At 39.0% G+C, this 24,704-nt stretch overlaps 1 protein-coding gene across 23 annotated transcripts in view; it reads left to right on the forward strand.

The window, feature by feature from the left end:
* Positions 1-24,704, forward strand: part of Col5a2 (collagen type V alpha 2 chain) — a 158,524-nt gene that overhangs the window by 49,627 nt on the left and 84,193 nt on the right. For 19 of the 23 annotated variants that reach the window (XM_050159226.1, XM_050159237.1, XM_050159241.1 and 16 more), the window contains exon 1: positions 24,149-24,248. Coding sequence is in view for 1 of the 23 variants with exons in the window: in XM_050159242.1 (XP_050015199.1) it covers positions 17,428-17,652; positions 22,009-22,022; positions 24,216-24,248 (272 nt within the window). In the remaining 22 variants the exon portion in view is untranslated. Of the gene's footprint in view, positions 1-17,427; positions 17,653-22,008; positions 22,023-24,148; positions 24,249-24,704 lie in introns of those variants that run through there. The other 4 variants (XM_050159224.1, XM_050159219.1, XM_050159223.1 and 1 more) reach the window with 2 other exon arrangements.

Raw genomic sequence — 24,704 nt, forward strand, 5'->3', positions numbered from 1 at the left:
TTCTTCTTCTTCTTCTTCTTCTTCTTCTTCTTCTTCTTCTTCTTCTTCTTCTTCTTCTTCTTCTTCTTCTTCTTCTTCTTCTTTTCTTTGTCAATTCTACTCTGTGATAAAACACACTGGGGACCATAGAAGTATATGACTATTATGAACATTCAGGGAGAACTTGCAAGCTACACTCACATCAGAAGCTCACTGACGTGTTATAAACCAGACCTTCACAGAGATATTCTTGACTGACTTACTGAATGGTCCTAGCGATTAAAGGACATTTTGACTTTAAAGGGGTTTTCACTTTAGATGAATATTAAGACAGCTGGCAACAGCAGCCTTTCCCATAGAAAATACCAGCTAGAATTTATCTGTATTGTCATGAAGAACAGTCAGGAAAGACCCTCAAGGAGAAAGGTCATACTTGGGCATGGCAATCATCCGGGCTCTCCCTTTAATGAAAAGGACATCGTAGAAGTATATGTTGTGAGGAAAACAGTAACCATTCCCACAGCTGCACCCAAACCATGAGAGAAGTGTCTCAGAAGCAGAACTTTCCAGACTCAAAGCAAAAAATAGAATTAATAAGAGCAGGAGGTAGGAATTAGTATTAAAAAAAGCCCAACAAAACAACAGAAAAATCCCTCCGTGTTTCTGATTGAGAGCCGAGTTTGAGAAGCACCAAGTTAAAATCAAGGCTAAATTTAAAATGAAATTAAAAACCTTCCATTTGAGAGATACACTGTATTTAAAATCACAAAACACATATAATTTTTATGCAACTGATTTTCAGCGAAATGTTTGAATTATGGAAGTAAAAGATTATAAATACATGGTCTTAAACATAACCTGCAGCTTTATATAGCTCTGAAAGAGAAGACTGGGACCTGCCTCCCCATCCCACAAACAGAAGCACCTCCTTTCTTAAAATTATAACTGGCAAAATATGGGCTACGTTGGCAGAAATCGCAGAAGAGGCTTCATCACTTAAGAGCCTCTTGTCAAGATGCCTTGTAATTAGCTCCCCGAGGTTTCCATCTGTGGTGCTGTTAAACACAGGTGTATTGCTCTGGGCAAGTTGTTCAGCTATTGTGACGTTAACAGGCTCAATTAATTGCTATACTGGCTTTGTTCAATATTGCCTGCTAACTCCGAAGCGTTCTTCTTGTCCTGGAGAACCCACCGTCTTCCTATTCCCTACCCTCGTCACTTAAGCTCTTGAAATATGCAGGTTTCAGGTTTGTGATATTGGTTAGCAGTGAATTGATCGGAGTGAGTTCTAAGGAAGGGCATGGGTCACACCCACACACCATAATGGGACCCTTTCTCCACCTACTGAACATTCCGGTAGGCCCCTTTTAAAGAGAACAGTGGCGAGACTCCAGGGACACATGCACAGAAATGGTTGAGTGAGGGAAGGAGGGCTTGGATGACTTTGTACTAGATAGTAATTGTTTGTCTTTGATCAACAGGAATGAGTTTTTTCTAAACCATTTTCCTAACTGTTCAATTTCTAGAACAATTTTAAGAGATGTACTTGGCCCAAGTTTAAAATTATGAATAAATAGATCACGGCCCCACTGTCAGGGGCCCCCTCAAACAGACCAAGTCACACGGCTGTCATCCACATACAGAGTCTAATTCAGTCCCATGCAGGCTCCGCAGTTGCTGGTCCAGAGTTCTTGAGCCCTCACTAGCTTGGGTCAACTATCTCTGTGGGTTTCCCCATCATGATCTTGATCCTCCTTGCTCATCTAATCCCTTTTCCCTCTCTTTGACTGGACTCCTGCAGCTCAGCCTCTGGAGCTCTGTGTTGTCCTCCAAGGGGTAGCTCATTTTCGGGAAATATACTCTTGCTTCGCAACATGGAAGGAAAGGAAACTTTGCATGTTTTATTTAAAGACGATGAATGATGTGTGTGTGTGTGTTTGTGTGTGTGTGTGTGTGTCAGAAGTTGACCCATTATATCTCTCAATGCTCTCCCTTATTTTATGAGACTGTCTTTCTTTTTCCTTTCATTTCAGCTTTTTGAATTGAAAGTAGATTCTTACTATCTCTTCATAGAATACATCCCCACCACAGTTTCTCCTCCCTTCACTCCTCTCAACTCCCCTCCAGACCTTCCCTCCCTGAGATCTACTTCCCTTCCATTTTTTTTCTCAGAAAATATCAGGCCTCCAAGAGACAACAACCAAACAAGACAAAACAAGAGAGCAGACAAAATCCCTTCCTTTTGAGGTGGGACAAAGGCAACCCAATAGGAGGAAAAGAGTCCCAAGAGCAGATAAGAGTCAGAGACACACCCACGCTCACTGTTAAGAGTCCCACAAAACACCAAGCTAACAGCCATAGCATATATGCAGAGGACCTGATGTAGACCCGTGCAGGCAGACCCCGTGTCTGTGTTTCAGTGTCTATGCCCTGCTCAGTTGATTCAGTAGGTCATGTTTTCTTGGTATCCTCCATCCTCTCTGGCTCTGACAACCTTTCCTCCCCTTGTTCCTGGGATTCCCTGAGCACAGGGAGGGACCCAATGGAGACCTCCAAATTAGACTTTCTCTCCCCATAGCAGACAAGGTCTTTGACTGGATCTGGAGTTCACAAATTCAGCTCTGCTGAATGGTCAGGGATCCACATCCAGCCCCTCAGCAGTAGTGTAATAGATGCTTTCATATGTGTGCTGGGGATCTGAACTCAGGTTCATGCTCGTGTGAGCATATTTTACCAACTGAACTATCCTTCAGGTCCTAGATGAATGACTCTTGATGAGGTAAGTTGTTAACAGTATTTTAATTGGAACACAAATCAGCTATCAAAACTTCTCATCACACAAAGTTTTCTTTCCGTGTATTCTCACACTTAGATAACATTGTTTTTGCTATCTTATCCTCACCTTAACTTTTTTTATTTACTTGTTGTGGAATAGTTTAAGATGTGTTACATTTATTCATGCAGTGGAACATTTGTGTAATGATTCATAGGTGTGCTGCATTCTTTTATGTTACATTTGTTTAACTCTGTGAAGCTGTGTTACTTTACCTGCCTAAAACACCTGATTGGTCTAATAAAGAGCTGAACAGCTAACAGCTAGGTGGGAGAGAGAAATAGATGGGGCTGGCATGCAGAGAGAATAAATATAAGGAAAGAAGAGTAAGGAGTAAGAAAAAGAGGAGAGGGGACTATGGGGACCAGCCATTCAGCTGCACAGCCAGCCACCAAAAAACAAGGAAAGAAAGAAATATAGACTAGAGAGTTATAAAATCCCAGAGGAAAAGGTAGATGGGATAACTTGTTAAGAAAACCTGACTAGAAATAAGCCAAGCTAAGGCCTATCATTCATAAGTAAAAATAAGTCTCCTTGTAATTATTTGGGAGCTGGGTGGCAGGCCCCCAAAGAGCAACAAAACAAAACAATTCAACTCTATTTATTAACATTTCTAATTATCTCCTAAGTCCAATGATGTTAAATTGAATTGACTTCCAATATTGTGCCATTTGTTAGTTCCTGTAAAATAATTAGTTTTTAATTTTCTGACTATTTTTTGGAACTTTAAGTACTAAAGTTTATAATTTGTCATATGTGGGCTAGCATAAGGTCATGGATTGAAGAGTATACTCACTGCACATTTCAGATTTCGCTAAGTGCTGACTAATTCTTTACATGTTATATGGCTTAAGGATCACAAAACCCAGAGCTCATAGGTGCAGACAATCTGATTATATTGTATGATATGAGGCAGAATAATGTTGAACGCATGGGTACTGACACTCTGATGTAGAACTATGTTGAGCTCATGGCAACTGATATACTTGTGGTTTGATATGGATACAGAGAATGATTTCTTGGAGTTCCTAACTTGCAGAGAAATCTAGGTATATACAGATGGGTTTAATAATGCCTTCCAATCAACTGCTCTATTTATCAGTCCAGAACCTACAGATGCTGCCCTTTCCTGCTGTTCAATTTTACAGTATCAGACAGACTGCTGGAGATAGGCCACTGCTTCTCCTTGATCATGCACATCTGATAATACAACCCAGTCATACCATGTATGAGATCATTAAAATTCTCATAGATGACAATGACCTCTTAGTCATCTATATTTCATTAATGTCACAAGAATGTCTAAATTTATCCAATTGTCTTCTATAATGCAAACATACAAATGATCACATTTAGATTTTATAAAAGGCATGATTTTTTGTATTGTAAATAAACATCTGCAATCATGTTTTTTCTTTATTTCATTTTCTTTCAAATCCAGAAAACAAGTTAATCCATTGTACCCAACTTAACAACACAAACAATACAGCTGAATTTGTGCTGTGTGGTTAGAGAATGCTTGTTTTCAGGTTCTTTTATAAAGCCAGAAACAAAGCAGGGAATATTTATTTATTTATTTATTTATTTATTTATTTATTTATTTTTTGAGACAGGGTTTCTCTGTGGCTTTGGAGCCTGTCCTGGAACTAGCTCTGTAGACCAGGCTGGTCTCGAACTCACAGATATCCGTCTGCCTCTGCCTCCCGAGTGCTGGGATTAAAGGCGTGCGTCACCATAAAAAAATCATTTATTTTGTATATATATAGTTTTCCCCCAAATCAACTCCTTCTCTTTTTCCCTTAAAAAAAAAAACTGCAGTCCTTGTAGGGATATCCACTGAATATGGCCTAAAAAGACACAATAAAACTAGACACAAACCCTATCATCAAGGCTGGATGGGGCAACCCAATAGGACAAAAAGGTTCCCAAGCTCAGGCAAAAGAATCAGAGACACCTTGAATCCCATTATTGGGAGTCCCACAAGAACACCAACTATACAACCATTAGGACTAGTTCTTAAAACTAGCTAAGTTTTAAGACTTTAAAAAAAGTGAGAAAGTAAAGAGTTGTATATTATATAATTTAAAATGTACATAGTTGATGTTTTAAAATCCTACATTTCAAGTTGCATATTTATCAACATTTTGAAAACAAACAAATAAACAAATATCTGCTTAGTTTAAAGAAAACAGAGAGCATAATGTTGTTATTGTTTGCTATGAATAAGAGTTATTTTTATGCAATAAAAGCAGAATATTCTGGGGAAAATCATTTCCTGTGCCCTATAAACTAATCTAAAAAGGGAAATGATGGCTGGTATGAAGCCATTTGCTAACCATATTCATGCAAATATCTGAAGGCTTATTTATGACATGGACTTGGTTTTCCCATCAATATCCTACAGGATCTCAGGAAAGCTCGGGGAACTTTCACCGGATATTAGAACAGGGATATTTTGTGACTGCATAGACCATGCACCTGGAGAAGAAATACTGGCCATTAAGAGTCAGGAACAGAAGAGAAAGCACAGAGCTCACATTCTTTCCTATAATAACAATCTCAGTTTTAAACATTGATCATTTGCCTCTCTTTTCAAAATGTCTAATGCTAACTTTCCTATTTTTTTTTCCCAAGTTAATTCATACTCTTGGGCTTCTTTCCTTCACGCAAGCTCTATTATCCATTGCTTTCATCCAGTTAATCAAATTCCACATTAGATTTTGAACTTCAAAATTTTATTTGAGCAAAATTGTTTTCTCTCTGAAGTAGAGGTCTGGTTGTCTAACGAAGGGCAAGAGTGATGAGGGAGGGCATAGGTATTTGAATCATAGGCTACACGATTCGCTAACTTTTGGTTGCACTTTAAAAAGTTTCTGTCTTTACCAAAACCCTGTAGTACCTCTTTTATGTATGATATTCCCCCTTCTGGGTCTACCCATAAGACACTTCTCCTCTTCTCAGTGATTATTTCACGGGATTCCCCCTCACCTTCCAGACAATCTTCTTTATGGCACCATGCAGAATTCCTTGAATGTTTCAAGGTCTGCTTAAGAATCTGTTTCATCTTACTCTCAAACATTTATGAAATTTTGTCTTAGACAATTTTGAACATTTAGCCACGCATGTTGACCACTTTCGTTCCCCCACCACCCTTACCCATGTTCTCTTCTCTACTTAAATTTTCTCACGTTTAGATGTATTTGTTTTGTTTTGCAACTCACTGAGATAAACCAGGATGGACAACGCTTCTGGAACCATTCATTGGAGCCTGGTGGACTCAGCAGTTGGTGCACAACTAAAGACATCCATTTCTCCTCCCCAGAATCTATCAAGAGCCCTTAGTTCAGCAGTAAGGAGTAGGAACCTACTTAGCCGCCCAACTTCTCCGTGGCTTTCTTGATTGGTGGCAGTGTTGTTCTGTATGGGTCCAGTGCGCATAAATTCAGTTGCTGTGAATTAATGGTTGAAATGGTTACACCGAATACAAAGAATGGTATTTTGCGGACCTTCATCCTATTGCCCACCTCTTTCATATTTTCTGCCCTCCATTCAACAATAGTATAAGGTTTAGATCTTATAGGAGGTGAAAGTCTAATTATATATATATACATACATATGCATATATATAGCATCACTGGGACTACTTGAAATCACTTAAGAAGTAACTGGCAAGATGTAATCAAGCATACAGCAAATAGACTCACACAATATAAAGAACTGATATAAGTAGATTTTCTTAGTATTAACTAAAAATGAAATCCTAGTGTGGGTTTTTGATATGTATCTTAATGCTCATTGTTTACTAGTTTCTAAATTAGCACTTGTGAGGGATTTTTTTCCAAACTAGCCATTGCATAATAACTTTTTTTTTTAAAAAATGGAAAATGTCATGAGGATATAATCCAGAATTCTGAATCTAAATTTGAAAAATGGCTATGGAATTGGATTTGGAAAAACACATTTACAGTGTATCCTCCTGTCGCCAGAGCTAGTCATTGGCAACAAATATCCCTTCCTGTTTTCCTGTGCATCTCTGTCCTGGCTTCTGGGGCATTCTGCAGACTACTGAGCAACAACCTTCTCCCAAGGCACCTACTGTGGCCATACCAACAGATTTAGAAACAAGAGTGCCATTGTTTCTTCTTAGGCAAGGGAGAAGGGGAAAGATGGTAAAGGAATCAATGCAGGAGCAGTGGCTTTGGGGAAGTACCATGTTTCTTCAGATGTATGCCGGACAGCTGGCAGACAAAACGAGTCGGTTGCCAATTGCCAGCATGAGCCAGGAGTAACACTATTACACACCTTAGAACAGGGGTTCTGGAAGGAACCACTTTGGATTTGGCTTTCATCCTACTAAAAAGGGTGCCGCTCAGCACGGTAGAGAAAGGGAATAAGGCATTACAGAATTAGCATCACTGAAGTTTTTGATGTCTCTGCCCTCCCACCTAGGTGAGCAGTGTTCCAGCATCCAAGTTTGGGCCAGTTTTATGCTTAAAGAGTCATGTCCTATTAGCGTAGGTCTATTGCCACATTGTTTCGTTCTTCAGTCTGCAAAGGCAGGAAAGCATACATTCACTACCACAGCTTTTATATCTAGAGTTTGTCATAATAACAGATGCTACGTTTTTCTTTATTGAATAAATAGAGTATCATCAGGCAGGCCATTATATTGTTTTGTTGTTTCTGTTATAGTTATAATGATGCTGACCTGCCCTATCACCTGGGAACCCTGTCCCTTTAAGAGATAAGCTCCGCCCACTCCCAATCTCCCCTTCCCCACCAAGGCAAGCTGGTCTCAGCCCTCTTCCTTTTCTCTCTCTGTCTGCCCATTGTCTGTTTTTCTGAGCTTTCTGTTTCTCTCCCTTTTTCTTTCTTTATCCTGTTTTCTCTCACTCTGTGTCCCTCTATTTCTCTCTCTCTCCCTCTATCCCCCCTCTCTCTTTCTCCCTCCCCCCTCCTTATGCCTGCCCAACACCCACTAAAGTAGCTCTCAGTAGCCAAGCTGTGAATGGTGTTCAGCTGGTTTTTAGGTTCAATCAAGCAAGCCTTGACCTTAACCCTACAGTAAAGTGACTCATATAACTGGGAATGCATATTATAAAAGGTTAAACTGGGGGCAAAGTCTCGGAAATGAACTTAGGCTCTCAAGTAATGATTCCAGCTTTACTTAGAACTCACTGTCTGCTCGGACAGGGACTTGGAAGGGAGATGCAAGGTAAAATTGAGGTTTGCTTTTGTTCTTCAGTGAAATCACCTGATTGTATTAGTTACAAAATGATGTAAATGAAGCCTTTGCAGAGCAGAGTAAAAACTATATAGCAAGTTTACTTTGCTATATAGTCTAAGTATTTGATAAAACTAGAAATTTCCCAGTCAGATAGTGGTGGTGCACGCCTTTAATCCCAGCACTCGGGAGGCAGAGGCAGGTGAATTTCTGTGAGTTTGAGGCCAGCTTGGTCCTGTAGAGCTAGTTCTAGGACAGGCTCTAAAGCTACAGAGAAACCCTATCTCAAAACACCAAATCAAACAAAACCAAAAAAAACAAACAAACAAACAAAAAAACTAGAAATTTCTCTTTGGGATGAAAGCCTTGCCTCTTGTACCATCCCCTGGATCCCGGTTCAGAGGGAAGAGAGGAAAAAGAGGCAATGCTTGAACTTTGCTTTAGAAATTTTCTTTCAAGTCTTACAGGACTCTTTGTAATGCAATGAATTGAATCAGAAACCCCTTAAGAATTGAACACTCTTCTGTTGATCATAAAAATAAATCCAAAATAGTTAATCAGAGGGCAGTGAATAAGTAGCAAGTCGATAAAGAGCAAATTACAACAAAGAAGTTGATTACCACAATATCTGGATATTCCCTCTCTTTACATTAGTTCAAGTTGGCTTTGAACTCGATATGTAGCTGAGGTTGACCTTGAACCCTAATCCTTGCTTTCACCTCCCCATTGCTTGGATTAGAGATGTATTTCACCATTTTGACTATGTGGTGCTAAAGCTGGAACCCAGGACTTTGAGCATACGAGGCAAGTACTATATCGACCAGGCTAATCCATAGCCTCTGAAATAAACGTTTTGTCTATAAACACTATTTATTATTTTGTATCAGGAATGATGAAAGAGAAGGCAAAATACAATATAAAGATCGTGAAAAGATAAAGATTTGAAGTAATTCTGAAAAACTGTTGTAGACAAAATATCTAATTTTATACCCACTTGCATCTATTCTAGTTAATATTACCACAATATCTCTGAAGCAAGTTCCATAATAAGCAAAAAATTAAAATATACAAAACGTCCATTTTAGATTAAGATATCTGCAATGAAAATGTTACTATATAGTGTCACTACAATCTCTCTCTGTTATTTGATGTTTTTGCGAGTATGACCCACAGCTGAAATGGACAAATTAAATGGTGTTTCTGGAATGGTCCAGAATTAAAAGAAATCATGTTTGCATCCAGTATGGTCTGTATCTCATTGTTGGGTCCACAGTTGACTTTAGGAAGGATTGTTCTTTCTTACATACCAAAGGGTGTTCCTGAATGATTCTACAAGCTAAAGAATCATAATGAAACAATATTCACCAAATTAAGTCCACAAATCTTGATTGATCACTTACTGAAATCCTGGCACGGTTTTAGGCTATCAGCAAACGTTGGAGAGAAAAGCCGAAAAGTTAGAGAGTTGCAGTCGCATCATGAAGAGGCCAACGATGCACACGGAAGAGAAAGCTCTTCCATAAAGAACAGAAGGAGAGCAACCATCAGGGGAGAGCAAGGCTGGATGCAGTGGTGGTGACCTACAATCTCAGCACATTATAGGCTCATTCAGGAGGATCAAGGATTGAAGATTATCCCAGGTCTAGGCTGGATTGGGGTACATAGTGTAACCCTGTGTCAAAAATACACTGAAATAAAACAAAACAGAATAAATAAAGGAGAAAGTCACAAGCATCAGTGGATTAGAGTATCGTGGTTTATGTGTCTGTGATTCTTTGAGACTTTTTGTGAAGTAGTTAGGATGGGCTTTATGCAGAAAGTAGCCCTTGAGTTGAGACCTGCAGGTGAAGAAGGAAATCAGAAAGACAAAGCTTTTGCATTCGGTCTTAGCCCAAAGACTGGGCAGCTGCAGAATATGTATGCATGCATGCATGTATGTATGTATGTATGTATGTATGCATGTATGTATGTATATATATATATGTTTACCCACAAATAGCGATTTAGTTACATAAAAATTATTACTTAGCTCTCTCTCTCTCTCTCTCTATATATATATATTTACTTGTATTATATATATAATACAAGTTTTACTTGTAATATATATATATATATTTACTTGTATGAAGTATGTTAGTACCTCCGAATACTGTGTGAGGAGAGTGGATAGGTTCACCTCATTCTCTGTAGTGGTTTTGCATCTAATCAGGGGCTTAAGCCATGTACTGCATCTCTGTATGTGAGTAAAGTAACAACAGTAACAACCAACCAAAAAACAGCGGGAAAAGTCGTTCTTGCAGACTGGACTGTAGATGAGCCTTGCACATAAGTATGTGCAGTCTTAGTTTCATAACTTGGCCACACTTATTCCCATTTCCAAACGGCACATGGAAAGACATTCAAGTCGTATCTAATAAGAAGTCTCTGCTTTCATATTTTCCATTTCAAGTCAAGTAAGACCAGCGGTTTTGCTAGTTAACTGAAAAGCATTTGTGTATGATTAAAAAACCTTTAATGACAGAATTAAGAAAATTACCTCTGTCTTCATTTACCAAGACTGTTCATTTGTAGACTGAGCTAAAATTGTGTGGGGAGGTCATCCTCTTTGTAATTTCTCAGATTTTAATAACATCTCTAAAATTTTTCATGTTGCTTTAGATTATAAAACAAACTCATTCTCAATAGAACAGGAATTTCAGCTCAGCTCAAGAACCTTCGGGTATTGTGGTAGACAATTCTTCTGTCCCTGTTTCTGGGAACTTTGTTAAAATTTCCGAAGTTTCAGTCGTTGCTCACTGGATGTTTCTGCTTCTTGGTTTGTATGTGGTGAGACAGTTTCAGGGTGATTATGTGTAGAGATAAGTGGTTCACCTCTGGAAAACTGAAGGGAGCGAGAAAAACTGACATAAAGTGTCCAGGGGTAGGATATATCATCCAATGGCAGCTTATAGTGACCCACTTCCTTCAGCTGGGCCCCATGTGCTAATAATAGCCCATTCAACTGTGAACTCATTGCTTTAATCCATTGGTGAAGTTACTACATTCATGATCTAACCTTCTCTGAACAGAGCAAGCTGAGGACCAAGACCTTTGGCATTTCACGTTTAAACACAACAAGTTGTCTCTGGTGACTTCCGATGCTTCTGACTTTTAAAGTGTGAGAAAGAAGGACGTGGCACCTCTGGCACGCACTTGGCAGAGGCTAAATGGAAAAATGAATGGCCTCTCCTTGTCTTTTCCTGTGGTAATAGGTGCTTCAGAGAGGAAAGACTTTGCTTAAAGAGTGTCTGGAAGCCAGACGGAGCTGAGGTTGTCCATCCTTGCTGGAGAGTGTCCCCAGCCAGGTCCAGACGGTTGTGGTTGTCCATCCTTGCTATGGACAGTCTCCATGGCTGGGTTCAGAGAGATGGGTGGTAGTGTTTGCTGTTGCATCCTTTGTGCACAAGAGGAAAATGAAGTGAGCATTAAATATGGCATCCCAGACCCTCATGACCCCAGCGTGGGATGAGGTGAACTCGGTCAGGAAGGCAATTGTTCAGAAATACAAGCTGTTAGGACCAACACTTCCTTCTTCCTGTCTGGCCTCACAGAGGTTTTGACACCAGAGGCACTCTGTCAGTCTACCATGTTACCCACTTCCTTTCATTCAAAATAAGAGTCCTCTGGAAATTTAGGAGATGAAAGTGCTGCTTTTCAATATATACTTTTCTTTGATCCTCATCCGCACTATGAGACAGATAAATTTATAAAAGCCTTCTTATAAGACACCAGGCAAACATTCCCGAGATGGCCACTATTTTGAGACCGAAGGAATTTACAGCTCAGGAGAAGAAATTGATCAGAACAAGCATCTGTCTGAACAAGAGAGAAGTTATTGCAATATAAGGGCATGGCATACTTTCTACGGGGAAGACCTTCAGTGAACTATAGTTAAAGGCCCTTAGGTTATTTGCAATTTTAGTTTTAAGGCATAATAGTAGTATGAGCATGGACTTAAAACTATTTTCTTCAGGTTCTATGAAGAAGAACGTTAGTTATATTATTTAGGAATTAAGTATCTCTGGCTTACAAAGGTTTCAATATATATCTTTCATTTTTCTTCCTTCCTTCCTTCCTTCCTTCCTTCCTTCCTTCCTTCCTTCCTTCCTTCCTTCCTTCCTTCCTTCCATCCTTCTTTGTGTGTGAGCTGTTTGTGTGTGGGGGTGGGGGGTTTACTCATGGAGCCCAGAAGAGGTTATTGCATTCCCTGGAACTAGATTTACAAGACAATTATGAACTTTGGGTGTTGGGAACTGAACTCAAGTCCTCTGCAAAAATAGTAGGTGATTATAACCCCCCCATGTCTCTCCAGCCTTTCCCCTCCTCCCCTACCTCTCTTTTTTTGAGATTAAAATATCATGATATAGCCCCAGTTGGCTTTGAACTTGAGATCTTCTATGTGGGCATCTTTTGCACATATACTACGTATGAAGGAATGGAAAAGTGGAGAATGTTAGCTCAGAGTTGGCAAAGGGCAGCTTTAAAAATCTTCCTTTTCTGGTTGTTGGTTGTTAAAAGATGGTGTGTGTGCCCTGCCATCTAGTGATTAAGTACTGAATTTGGACAATTAAATCCGAAAGCACATCAGATTTGTAAGAAAACAGATCTATATGAAAGAAAACTTTTTATAAACACAGAGCCATTGAGTTGATTTCAAGCAAAAGATGATTAAACAAAATGCATCTCTCCGTCGCGATACCCGTGCCAGGGCTTTGTGGGTGACTCACAATGGAGTCCGCCTGCTGCGGTACTTAGTAAGGGAAAGCAATCCTGTAGCTTGCAAGTTCAAATGTGGGAAATTACATCATAGAAATTAGAGAAGAGTAAAATTATGGCCAGATTTCAACCTTTTTAAATGTTAGCGACATTAATAAACCATAAGCAGCAAAATGTGCAAGCAGCATACAATTACATTTGCAGGACATGAGTGTGTGTGTGTGTGTGTGTGTGTGTGATGTGTGTATGAGTGCATGTGTGTGCGTGTGTTTTCTAGGACTCAATTCTAGACTATAGATCTGAGCCTGGATTCTGTTTCTGAATTGAGTAGCGGAGTCTTGAGGGCCCTGTTAGATTTCTCAAGATTTCATTTGAAAATTCCTACTCTTTTGCTGGTATTCATGCAATAATTATGTCACGACAACATCTTTGTAATTCTTTTCATCATTTTCTTTCCTGTTCTGCTTTTCATTTAAGTAATTGGCCCTGTAGAAACACAAAGGACGGTAGCCACGTTCTGCGCAACGGCCATGCAGAAACAGAGGAGTTTATGGGCTCTATTTTCTCAGCGCTCTCACTGTGCTCACATATTTCCTTCAGACACGCACAGCAAGTCTTCACTGGGCCCTCTGTGATGGGAACAGATTCTTGTGTGGGCGAGGAGAAGGCATGCCTCAGAAGTGAATGTGGGCTGTCATCTCCTTGCCATGGAAAAGCATTCCGACTCAGTGTCCATATCATCTTAAGTTTAATTATAAATTCTCAGGAGAAAGAGACCAGGGATGAATCCGAGTACAAAACCAGCTTTTGCATTGCCATTTCAAGAAAGCTATACAGTGACCCCTTCTCTGCCCCTGGAGTTGAGATCATATTGTCTCAGACTTCCAGGGAGAAATTGCTCTCATTTGTGTTAACACAGGACTGAAAGGGTGAGTCTTTTTTTCCAATCTCTCTCTCTCACTTCCTCCCGCTCCCTGCCCCGCTTCTTGGGGTCAAGAACAAGTTTATTTGGCTTTCAGAGGAAACAGTACAGATTATTTGAAAAATTCCCAGCAGTCACCAGGAGAAGATGTAGAACAAGAAATGACTTTTAAGTTAGGGATGGAATAGAAACAGCTTTGTCCACAAAAGGCAAAAGTATTCCAAACAACACAAACGGACTAGTGAGCTGGAGAAAGAGTTCTCCAGACCTTGTTTCCTAAAGTCGCCGCAGAAATAGGATTAAGCTATCTGCTGAGATTTGTACACATTTTAGTAATACCCAAGTGAAAATTTGCATGCCATCTTGGGTATTTTTGCTTTCCAGTTTTAGTTCCAGTTATATTGCATTTATCATCACGACTAATACATGTAATAATACACTATGTCTAAGAATATTTCATTATCTATGTGAATTTAAATTTGTTGTTTATAGCACACTGTTGCAAAATTAAAATTATATAAGCACAATTCTATATTAATTATATTTAATTAGTATTAATGCACTGTGTAATAATTTATAGAAATCTATTTTTAGTGTACAAATAAATATAACATCACAATTTTGTATAAAGCATTATATATCAGACTATATATATTAATATATGATGTTCCATAGTGATAAATTTATATATAAAACAGAACGCATACACCTTCAGTATTTGAATGATCAGCACATACCCAATACCACCTCATCCCGTTAATATGTTTGAACATTACCAACCCTCAATCTTGACACCCCAAATTGTTGAGAAATAGCTATTTGACCTAACAGATTATTTAATTTTCAAGCAATGAATTTAAAAACAGAAAGTAGATGTTGCTTCCTCAACCAGAAACTTAATGAGCAAAGTTCCTTTGATTCTGAATATTCCATTTGTTTATTTATTCTGTGCGCCTGTCCACATGTTTGTATGGAAGAGATGGGGAACGTGGAACCTGAGCAGGGAAGACAGAGGAAAACTCTGGGTCTGCTCCCGTTACATTTCGTGGAGTCCCCTGGGCTTGAGTTCAAGCTTGGCTACAGACGCCTTTATCCACTGAGCCATATTGGCGCTCAGCAGCTATTTTAAATTTATCTATTTATTGTAGTAGTTCAATTCATTGTGAACTGAGTCCATGTTTATATGGATCATTTTTTGGATTGTTTATTTTGGAAGGAGAACGCTTAAAACTAATTTTAATGCAAACACAGCACATTCTATTGCTTGAGAATTTCATACATGCACATGCAATTTAATTAATCCCTCCATTTTCTCTTCCCCAGTTACTCTAGTATCCCCTGACCACTTAGTTTAGTTTTCCCAGTACTGTTTGCTCTTTTACTTTAAATTTAGGGTTCATGTAGCACTGCCTGAATGTGCCTGAATGGATGTGGGTGGCCTTAGGGGGGCATCCTTGACAATATCCTGACTCTCCCTGCCCCACAAGCCACCAGTTGCCAACAAATCCTCAACTAGGGGTGGGGCTTCAGAAGCCCCGCCTCTGCACATGCTCAGGTTTTGATTGGCTTGATCTCGTGCACTCACTTCCTGCTGACGTGAGCTGCGGTGTGCTGCTCTGACATGTCTGGGACATACTGTTTGGTTGGAGACGGCCACTGTTTCTGCATCTCGCAACCCTTCCTCTCTTCTTTTCTCTCTTGATTTCTCCTTCCCTCCCTCCCTCCTTCTGTCCCTCCATTCCTTCTCTTTGGAAATATTGATACAGGATCTCATTGGGCAGTCCTGGCTGGCCTGGCCAGGCTCTCACAATCTTATTGACTCTTCCCCTGCGATGGTAACTGAGCTTTCGAGGGTGGGCTGTGATATAGGTGTCCATCCCCGTCTTGTTCTGAGCACTTGGCAGTGACCTGTTTATTGGGGTACTATTCTGTTGTTTCAGTTTCATTCCTGGAACTTCAGCACCCGAACAAGTTTGTGAGTTGAGTGCTCCCCAATTCCTCCGTTCAATTGCCTTTCATCCTTCTGTGGAGGTATTGAAAATGCCAGTTGAGAACTGTTTTAGAAGGGTTGAGATGCCCATTTTCCTTTGAGAGGTTGTTGCAGGAAGTTCTAGAGGGAAGCTGGGTCTAAACAAGGGAACAGATTGTCTCCTTGTTGAAGAAGGCCATACGGGGTAGGATTCTGAAGAAAAACCCTTGGTAGCTGTACCCTGTGATAGCCATGAAGATACAGGAAACCTGAACGAACTGGGATCTAGGAACCAGGCAACAGGATAGTTTGTGCAGACCAGAAAGGAACTGTCGTTGCCATATGGAGGAGTTCTGGTGCTAGGGGCAGAGACGTTCCTGAGTATTTAGAACTGTGCTATGGTCCTGTGTTCTACTATGCACAGGTTGGCATCCTATTGAAGCTAATCATATAATACGTGTATTCTTTCAAGTTAACTAAAACTGATGTTGCTTCACATGTACACATGTGTACATATTTCTCAATATTAAGAATAACTTATCAGCTGGGTCGTGGTAGAGCAAACCTTTAATACCAGCTCTTGGTAGGCAGAGTCAGGCAGATCTCGGTGAGTTCGAGGCCAGCCTGGTTTACAAAATGAGTTCCAGGACAGGTTCCAAAGCTATAGAGAGACAAACAAACAAACACAAAACCAACCAAACCAAAAAAAACCCTTCTATCTAAATATAGAAAGGTAATTAATAAAATTACATAAAACCCACAATGTTATTTTTGTTATGACTTTGATGAATTAGTTTCAATGTAAAGATATTTTTTCGTTATCTGTATGAGTTTTGTGTTTCTGTTACAATTTGAAAAACAAATACCCTCAGTTTGGCATGGTTAAAGGAAACATAATGCAAGAGACAGGAAATGGTTATTTCATTTTCAATTTGGGTTTAAAACAATTCCCAGAAGTCCATATGCTATTCTCTGGAAGTTTCTCTCCGTACACGAATCTGCTTGAACTCTTTTGAGATTGAGATTTACTTGTATAAAATCTCCAGGAAGTACAAAGTCATCTAGGGTTCACATGGACTGAAGTTACTCATTCCCTTTCGAAATCCTTTTTGCTCTCTATTTTCATGTTGTTTCTGTTCTTCTTTACCAAACCGTATTAGGCACAATTACTCATAATTTTGAAAATAAAGTCTTGTGAGGAGCATTCCTTGGTGAAATGGCATACTTACTTTGGATCATATTTTTCTTCTTCACCTGTTAGGGGGACACGTATTTCATTCATCTTTACATGATGAACAGATATTCACTGTTTTATGTGAATAAATCCATCTGTCTTTTGTCTCCTAAAAAGATTAGTCCCTTTTCTTCTCTCCTCCCCTTCTTCCTCACCCTCCTTCCCTCTGTGAATGGTACCTTCCACAACTGCTTTCTATCTGTGTTTTGAGACTGAATTTCTCCCTGAAGTTGGCTGGGTTGAGTGGTTAGGTAGCTCTGGGAAATCCTGCCATTACTGGGTTGCAGACATACGGGATTGACTACACTTGCTCAGTCTTTTATATGGGTGCTGGGAATCTAAACCCAGCTCCCCATGCCTGCACAACAGGGGCTTTCCTGACCCAGCTAGGTCTCAAGCCCTAGGATATTACTTCTTAGAAGTTTTAAGACCAAAACGATACTTTATTATCTTAAACATTCCACAAATTATGAAATTTGAGATTACTATCATCTTTTCTTTTTTATTTCAGATGAATACGATGAAGAAGTGGCCTGTACTCAAGGCGGCCAGATGTATTTAAATAGAGACATTTGGAAACCTTCTGCGTGCCAGATCTGTGTCTGTGACAATGGTGCCATTCTTTGTGACAAGATAGAGTGCCCAGAAATGCTCAGCTGTGCCAATCCTATAACACCTGCTGGAGAGTGCTGTCCAGTGTGCCCACAAACCCCTGGAGGTGCAGACACTAATTTTGGTAAGCATGCTCACAGCTGTTTCAGAATCGAGTCCATGGCTTTATTTCAGAGTAATTACTGCCCTCATAGTTCAACAATCTGAATGAATAATCACAGCAACTGACTCGGTGACCTCAGGGGCTAATGACTTTGAAATCAGTAAACATATATATATCATACAATATATATATATGTGTGTGTGTGTGTGTGTGTGTGTGTGTGTGTAATGAAACTCATGGAGCAAGTAGAGAACCTGGTTTTCCCTCCTTAGGCTGATTAACATATAGAAATAGATACACAATGATTTCTTGTTTTCTTAACTATCAGAGGACCGTGTTTTAAACGGTTATATCTAATTAGAGGACGATTGCGCATTATAGGTGGCTCTTGTTATTTTGAATACAACAGGTGCCTCCAAGATACTTTGTGGACGTTCATTGTTTAATATCCAAGGGAAAATGCAGAACACATATTTATTGCCTCCGGTACAAGCTTCACCCTATAGAATACGATAATTATTCATAATATGATTTACTGATCTAGCAATTTATCTTACATCACCTCAAAAATCCAAGGCATGATTAGTGTGAACGATGGACTGGAAAGAAATGGAAGCAAGTTCTTGGAGAAAGGAAGGATAATAATTCATGGGTTTAAAGAGGCTTTTTAAAAATGTATTTAAGTGTAATTGATATGTATATATATCAATTTGATTATTAATCAAAGAGGCAGGCATGCATTACATTTTCATATTTTAATGAGCTACATAAGGCCAACACTAAGCTTTTAAGTTGTTTGCTTTATTCCTTCTACTGCCATTGTCAAAATATTATCAAAGTTTCCTTTTGCTTTTCACAAATCCCATTTGACAACAAAAATATGATGACGTATTCAACAGTATATACATGGACATATTAGACAGCCACTTTTATCTTTTCATCTTGGATATTATTTATCAGAAACAATGCACCTAAGATCAATACTTAAACTCAAATTTGTACGGTATGATAAACACACGTCATAGAATGATAAAGACAAAGAAGCTCCTGGAAGCAGACCTAATTTCATAGGGGCCCAGGAATCAGTACAATTACACCATGGGGATAAAGAAACAGCACGTGGGAGTGTGTCAGCAAATGTCGGAGAGCAAAATTGCTAACTTCCTGCCGCTAATCAGTGCATGAAAGTGCAACTCCTTCCTAGAGAAGTAGTGGCTATGAATGGCAACAGACTTATACTAAGGAAGCATGAAGTAAGGGTAACTGTTATCAGCTAAATTTGAGACAAAACCACACTGGCATATGTGCGGTCATAGACCAGGTAAAAGTTATGGAGCTGAATGCAGTGACACTTGCCTTTAATTGAGGAGTTGGAATGTGACGTAGGAGGGTCAAGGGTTCAAAGTCAGCCTGAGCTACAGACTGAGTTCAAGGCTAGCAAGATCTAAGGACCAGGCATCAAATCCAAACAAAATTAACCCGTACCAAATTGAGCTTACAATATTCTCAGCAATTCTACAGCTTTCTGAGTGCTGGGTGCTTTATGTATAAATAAGGCATACTCAGTACTAAGACGTACCTCCAGGTCGAAACCTAGGAAAGTCATAATTGTGTCCTAAGAGAAAAACCCTTTCGTCAGGATCCATGTGCGGTGATGTGAAAGCAATAGGGAAGGCAAAACGGAAAGATGAGCTAGGAAGTTGAACAATGAGGGCATTGTGCACAAATTACAGAAGAGGTAGAGATGACATCCACGAGAAGAGAAAAATAATAAATTAATCAAGAAGAATTAAACATATCAGAAGGCAGGCTCTATGTAGAAGATACACATATAATTGAAAAGTCTCCAAAGATGCTAACACGATGGAACAGAGCAAGCCATGACATAATTGATGAAAACTGCCTGCAGCACTAACAGAACCTGGGCAAACCCTTTGTGCTAGTTGGGAAAACCGAGCAGAAATTTGAAAATTATCATTTTTCCCTCGTGCATTTTGTACAGTACAGTCAGTAGCCACTCTAGACATGCTCTTTGAAGACAATAATCGTTTCCACAAAAACAAAAGTGTGCATTTATAAAACCTAAGGAAACTGAGTAAAAAATTACCATAAGGCACTATAGCATAAAATTAACTAGCAGAAATGTATAGATTTGTTCTGTAAAATAGTTGCATTATAATGTAAATAATGAGAACAAACATATTTCATTCATGGCCATAACAAATATCTATAGTTAAGATAAAAACACAGAAGAAATAGCTGATGAAGTTATAATAGATAAGCAAAGGCTTAGAAATGTGAGCATTCTATTGTGTTCTTATCATGAATATTAATTATCATAAGACCTCTAGAATGGTTGAATTTTAGACAAATCTTAGATTCACAACAATCACCCATTTTAAAGCAGTGAAGAACACAAATAGTTGACAAAATATGAGATAAAAGGGAATTCTACTCATGTCAAAAATAACAGATTTATTTTGTAATTCCAAAACATAGAAGGCTTTTTCTCAGGCTCTGGTCAAGTCCAGCAGTAAAGTATTCAGAACTCATGAGTGAAGCCTTAGGTTCATTTCCCAGCATGCAAACAAACAAGGAAAACAAAATAAAAACAAACGTTTGTTTGTTTTTGCCCTTTTACTCTTTGTTCTTTTGGGGGGGACGGCCACTCAGTTCCCAAATAATTACACACACACACACACACACACACACACACACACACACACACACACGAAGGCTATTTTTACTTATAATTCTCGGTCTTAGCTTGCCTTGTTTCTTGCCAGCTTTTCTTAACTTAAATCATCCCAACCATGTTTTGCCTCTGGGCGTTTTCCTTTTCTTGCATCTGTATAGCTTACTTTCGCTCTTGCTCCATGGCTGGCTCCTGATGTCCTCCTCTCCTTGTTCTCTTGCTCCTCCTTTTCTTCCCAGATTTCTCCTATTTATTCTCTCTTCCTGTCAGCCCCGCCTATCCTTGCTCCTGCATCACTATTGGCCGTTCAGCTCTTTATTAGACCATCAGGTGTTTTAGGCAGGCAAAGCATCACAGCTTCACAGAGTTAAACAAAACAAAGCAAGAACAAAAGCAACACACCTCAAAGCAGTATTCTACAACACGCTGGCATGCCAGCAATAAAGTAAATTTGCAATTCAAGTCACACAGGATGACAATGTTTTAAATAGAAAGAAATTTCAGCTTCAAATAATAAAATTTCAATAACAAAAAGTAGGAGAAGAAATGACACATTTTTTAAAAAGGAGATTTGACTACGATACCTGTCAGAGCTCCTCAAAAATCAAAATTGGGAATCAATCACATTGTTTCATCTAGCAAATTGAACAATATAGTGGTGTTTGTTAGCACACTGTATTGCCAGCTCTTGTTCTGAGTTTTGTTCACTGATTACAGGATGATTAAGTGGCTGCAACCTCAGGAGGTGGTATATTGATAATGTGTCAAATTATAATTATCTATTCATTGGCTCAAAGAGTTTAAGGAAATTTGTCTTATAAATATGCTTACAGGTGGTCATATTTATTCATTTCACATCATTTATAATAATTGGCATGGTTCGTGGCTAGTCCATCAAAGCCCCAAATTATCCCAATTTCTATATTTCTCTCAGTTCCATTTTTCAAAAATATTATGGTAGGGTAATAAGCTATCTTTAGTAATTAGGAAAAAAAAGCCAGAAACAATCCAAATAATTAATTGTGGGGAAATTTAATGCTGGTAAATGGACTGTACCAGATTCACGTGATGAGATCCTGATTTGAAAAGCGAACAGGAAGACAAATTATGCAAAGATTTGTGTGATGTAACTATCTATTACTATATGCAGACAAGAATGGGAGAATAAGGAAAAATTAGGTACCTGATATCATTTGCTTATCGATGAAGATTATATACATGAAAGAAATAGTAGTGACTTCTGATGGCACAGGGCTTGGCGGAGACCAGGAAACACGGGACAGGGGACATGATGTGGGTTACAGATTTCCATTGCAGAGTTGGACATTCAATACAATTTGCATTTGAACTAAACCTCTTGACTCTTTTAAAGTATTAATAAAAACAACACACAACTCTAAACATAATTTATGATAAAATGAGTAGGCTTTGCTAACACTAGAATCACCGTAAATGTTGTGAAGAAAATTATGATCACATGAAAATAATCCAAATATGTGTGCAATGTCCTTTGTTAGAATTGTCTCAAGGCAGTTTTTGCACTGTGCCATATTTGTGCGGAGACAGCCTGTCTGTGTTGAAATCTATGTCTATCAGAAATAAACTATTGAAAGCATATATGCTGCATGTTTTTCATAGTCATTGCTCCATAAAGTGATATGCTTATTCTTTTCTTTTTGTAGGTAGAGGAAGGAAGGTGAGTTTTCCTTTGTATTGTTTCTTTTCCGCAAGCAAAGCTCTTTCTGAGACGATCCACACAGAACGGTGCTTTGAAATGTCTGGAAGCTTGGAGTAGAGTGTAAGGTAACCTGAATTACACGGAGACTGAATGGATACAGTTCCTTGACTGCTGAGAGTTACAGAGGCCGCTAACCTACTGGTTCTGCAGTTGGTTTGTCTTTTCTGTCTTCAGTGTGGGAGAGTCAGGGCTTTCAATATACTGGACAAGCCTTCGACCACTGAGCTAGTTTTAGTCAATTGCCCGTTCCTGTCAGAAAGTTGTGAACTACATTAGGAGTTTTGGAACACATTCTGCTGTTTCCATCCTTTTATTAATCATTGTACTTAATAAATAGTTCATGTGCCTTAGAAACTTGACGTACATTTGTGGTCAGGGGAAGATCAAGGAAAAGGAAGGAAGAAAGGAAGGAAGAAGGAGGAAGGTGAAGGAGAGAAAGCGAGGGGTGTTCTACTTTAATGAATTAGTCTCTTCATCGGAGGATAATTAATTGATCCAAAATAAATTAATTTTTTCCCAAAGCATACTGCTTGCCCTCTTCCCCCTCCTTCACCTTCAGGACCTTACCTGAAGAAGGTATTTTCCTGGAGAAGACCTTCTTGTCTGTGAGGACAGTAGTAGTCATAACTGTTTCCCTAGTAAATACCTCTGCTCTAGGGCCACGTTCCTACTCTAATGCATCACCTGCTCCAGACTCAGATCAACCGATGTGATCGCTGCATTGTATGTCTGCTATTGAGTCTGTCATGATGATCATTGAAATGATCAGCTTTAAAGTTTCATCAGTTTTCCATGTGTGAGGTAATATTGGAAAGATATAATTAGATTTTCCCCTGTGGAGTATACAATTTGGTGACTTAGATTAAAAAAAAAAAAACAGTACTCAAAACATAGTATGACTTTTAGCCCACATAGTTTCTAGTAGCATCTCTTACGTGTCAATCATGATGGCATCCAATCATGGATAGTCAGGGATGTCCATTGCAGGTCAGCGTAGGGATATAGCAGCTCAGCGTTGATCAGGTAAGCGAGAGGGCGTAAAAACCATGGGAGTGGTCAGACAGGTAACCCCGGATATCTCCGAGGTACTGAGGGAGATAATCTAGTCTGTGTGTTTCCTCTGCTTGCAGAATTCCCCTCTAGATATGTATTTGATTTTCTAATTAGATGAGATAATGATATATGCGAGAGATGAAGTTAAATATGCTCCAACTCACTCCTCCTGCGGTCCATCCACGTAGGATGTGACTTGAAGTCATGCTCGCTCTCCTCAGATGCTTAACAGAAGCACATTTTGTAATGTGCTAATTGGAACTCATTGGATCAGGACGATCACCCAGGAAGCAAAACAGGCAGAGACAATGATGACATTAAGGAGCCCCAATCACAGGAAGACAAATGCTGAAGCAGATAACACTAATATATGAGGAAATACCTACCTACTGAGATCATAAAATCAGTATATGCACATCAAAATCCTACAGGTCTACTGCTTAAGCGAAACGTCCCTGGCTTCTAGTTTCTGTGTTGCTCCTTCACTGACGTTCGTAAATTGACATGTCAGTCTCTTGCTATGCAATTGACTTTTTCCAACATTTCCCTCAGAGATTGAGAAGCACACACTAGAACAACCGTGCTTTCTCTTCTGATGAGAGGCGAGCATCTATAACTTTGGGTGTTCGCCATGAAGTCCATGGAAGGAACACGAGGGGCAAGAATGGTTTCTGTTGATGACGATACCCTGGCACTTCGGACGTATGGGAAACTCAAAAGCATAGCTCTCTGGGTTTCTTCTGTGGTTTTACTCTATGGGGAGATGTCCCATTGAGTCTCTGTCTTTACTTCTTTCTCCCTGACTCTTATTCTAATCAGCTCTCTGCTATTGGTGTTATGAAAATGAAGTAAAGCAAAGGTTTACTAGCTTCCCATTTCATGTGCTCCATTTCTTTTATGGTCTTCATCTCTGTAGAAGTTGTCTTCACAAAGAATGTCTGACCAAATGCCTTGATCGTGGAACGTTGGCTTCGTTCTCATTGCTAGCATTTTATCCACATTCCCAGTATTTCTCTAGACTAGTGCGACATGTTATTGCTCAAAATAAGCTAAATTATTATTATTAATTGGTTTCTTCTTTTAAAAAAATCTTTCTAGGGACAAAAAGGAGAACCAGGACTCGTGCCTGTTGTAAGTACATATTATTCATACATAAAACAATATATGTACTATTTTCAAGCATAACTATAGAAGTTGTATATTATTGTTTCCATTAAAAAAGAAAGTTTATATTGAAAAAGTTTAATAAAACATGCACAAGGCAGAATACAGTATTAGATATAATACGTATGCATTATAACATTAAATTTTATACTCACATGACCGACTACACAAAAATATCATATTCTTATAGTATTAAGTGTATTGAATTGTATATAATGGTGTTCCGCACTTTTGGAAGTGTGTCATTCCTTGATCCTGATCGAAATTCCACATTAATTCAGAATTCTCAGGACATCATTATCCTTGTGGTGACCAGAAGGTACAGCATGGATATGACAACATCCCTATCACTTCAAACCATAGATTTTATAGCAGCTTTCATTGATATGTTGAGTGAAAAGATTACACTTGTTAATTATTAGG

The sequence above is a fragment of the Alexandromys fortis genome, unplaced genomic scaffold (genome assembly GCF_014885135.2).
Source record: "Alexandromys fortis isolate MF-2015 unplaced genomic scaffold, M_Fortis_MF-2015_v1.1 scaffold_65, whole genome shotgun sequence".
Taxonomy (NCBI): domain Eukaryota; kingdom Metazoa; phylum Chordata; class Mammalia; order Rodentia; family Cricetidae; genus Alexandromys; species Alexandromys fortis.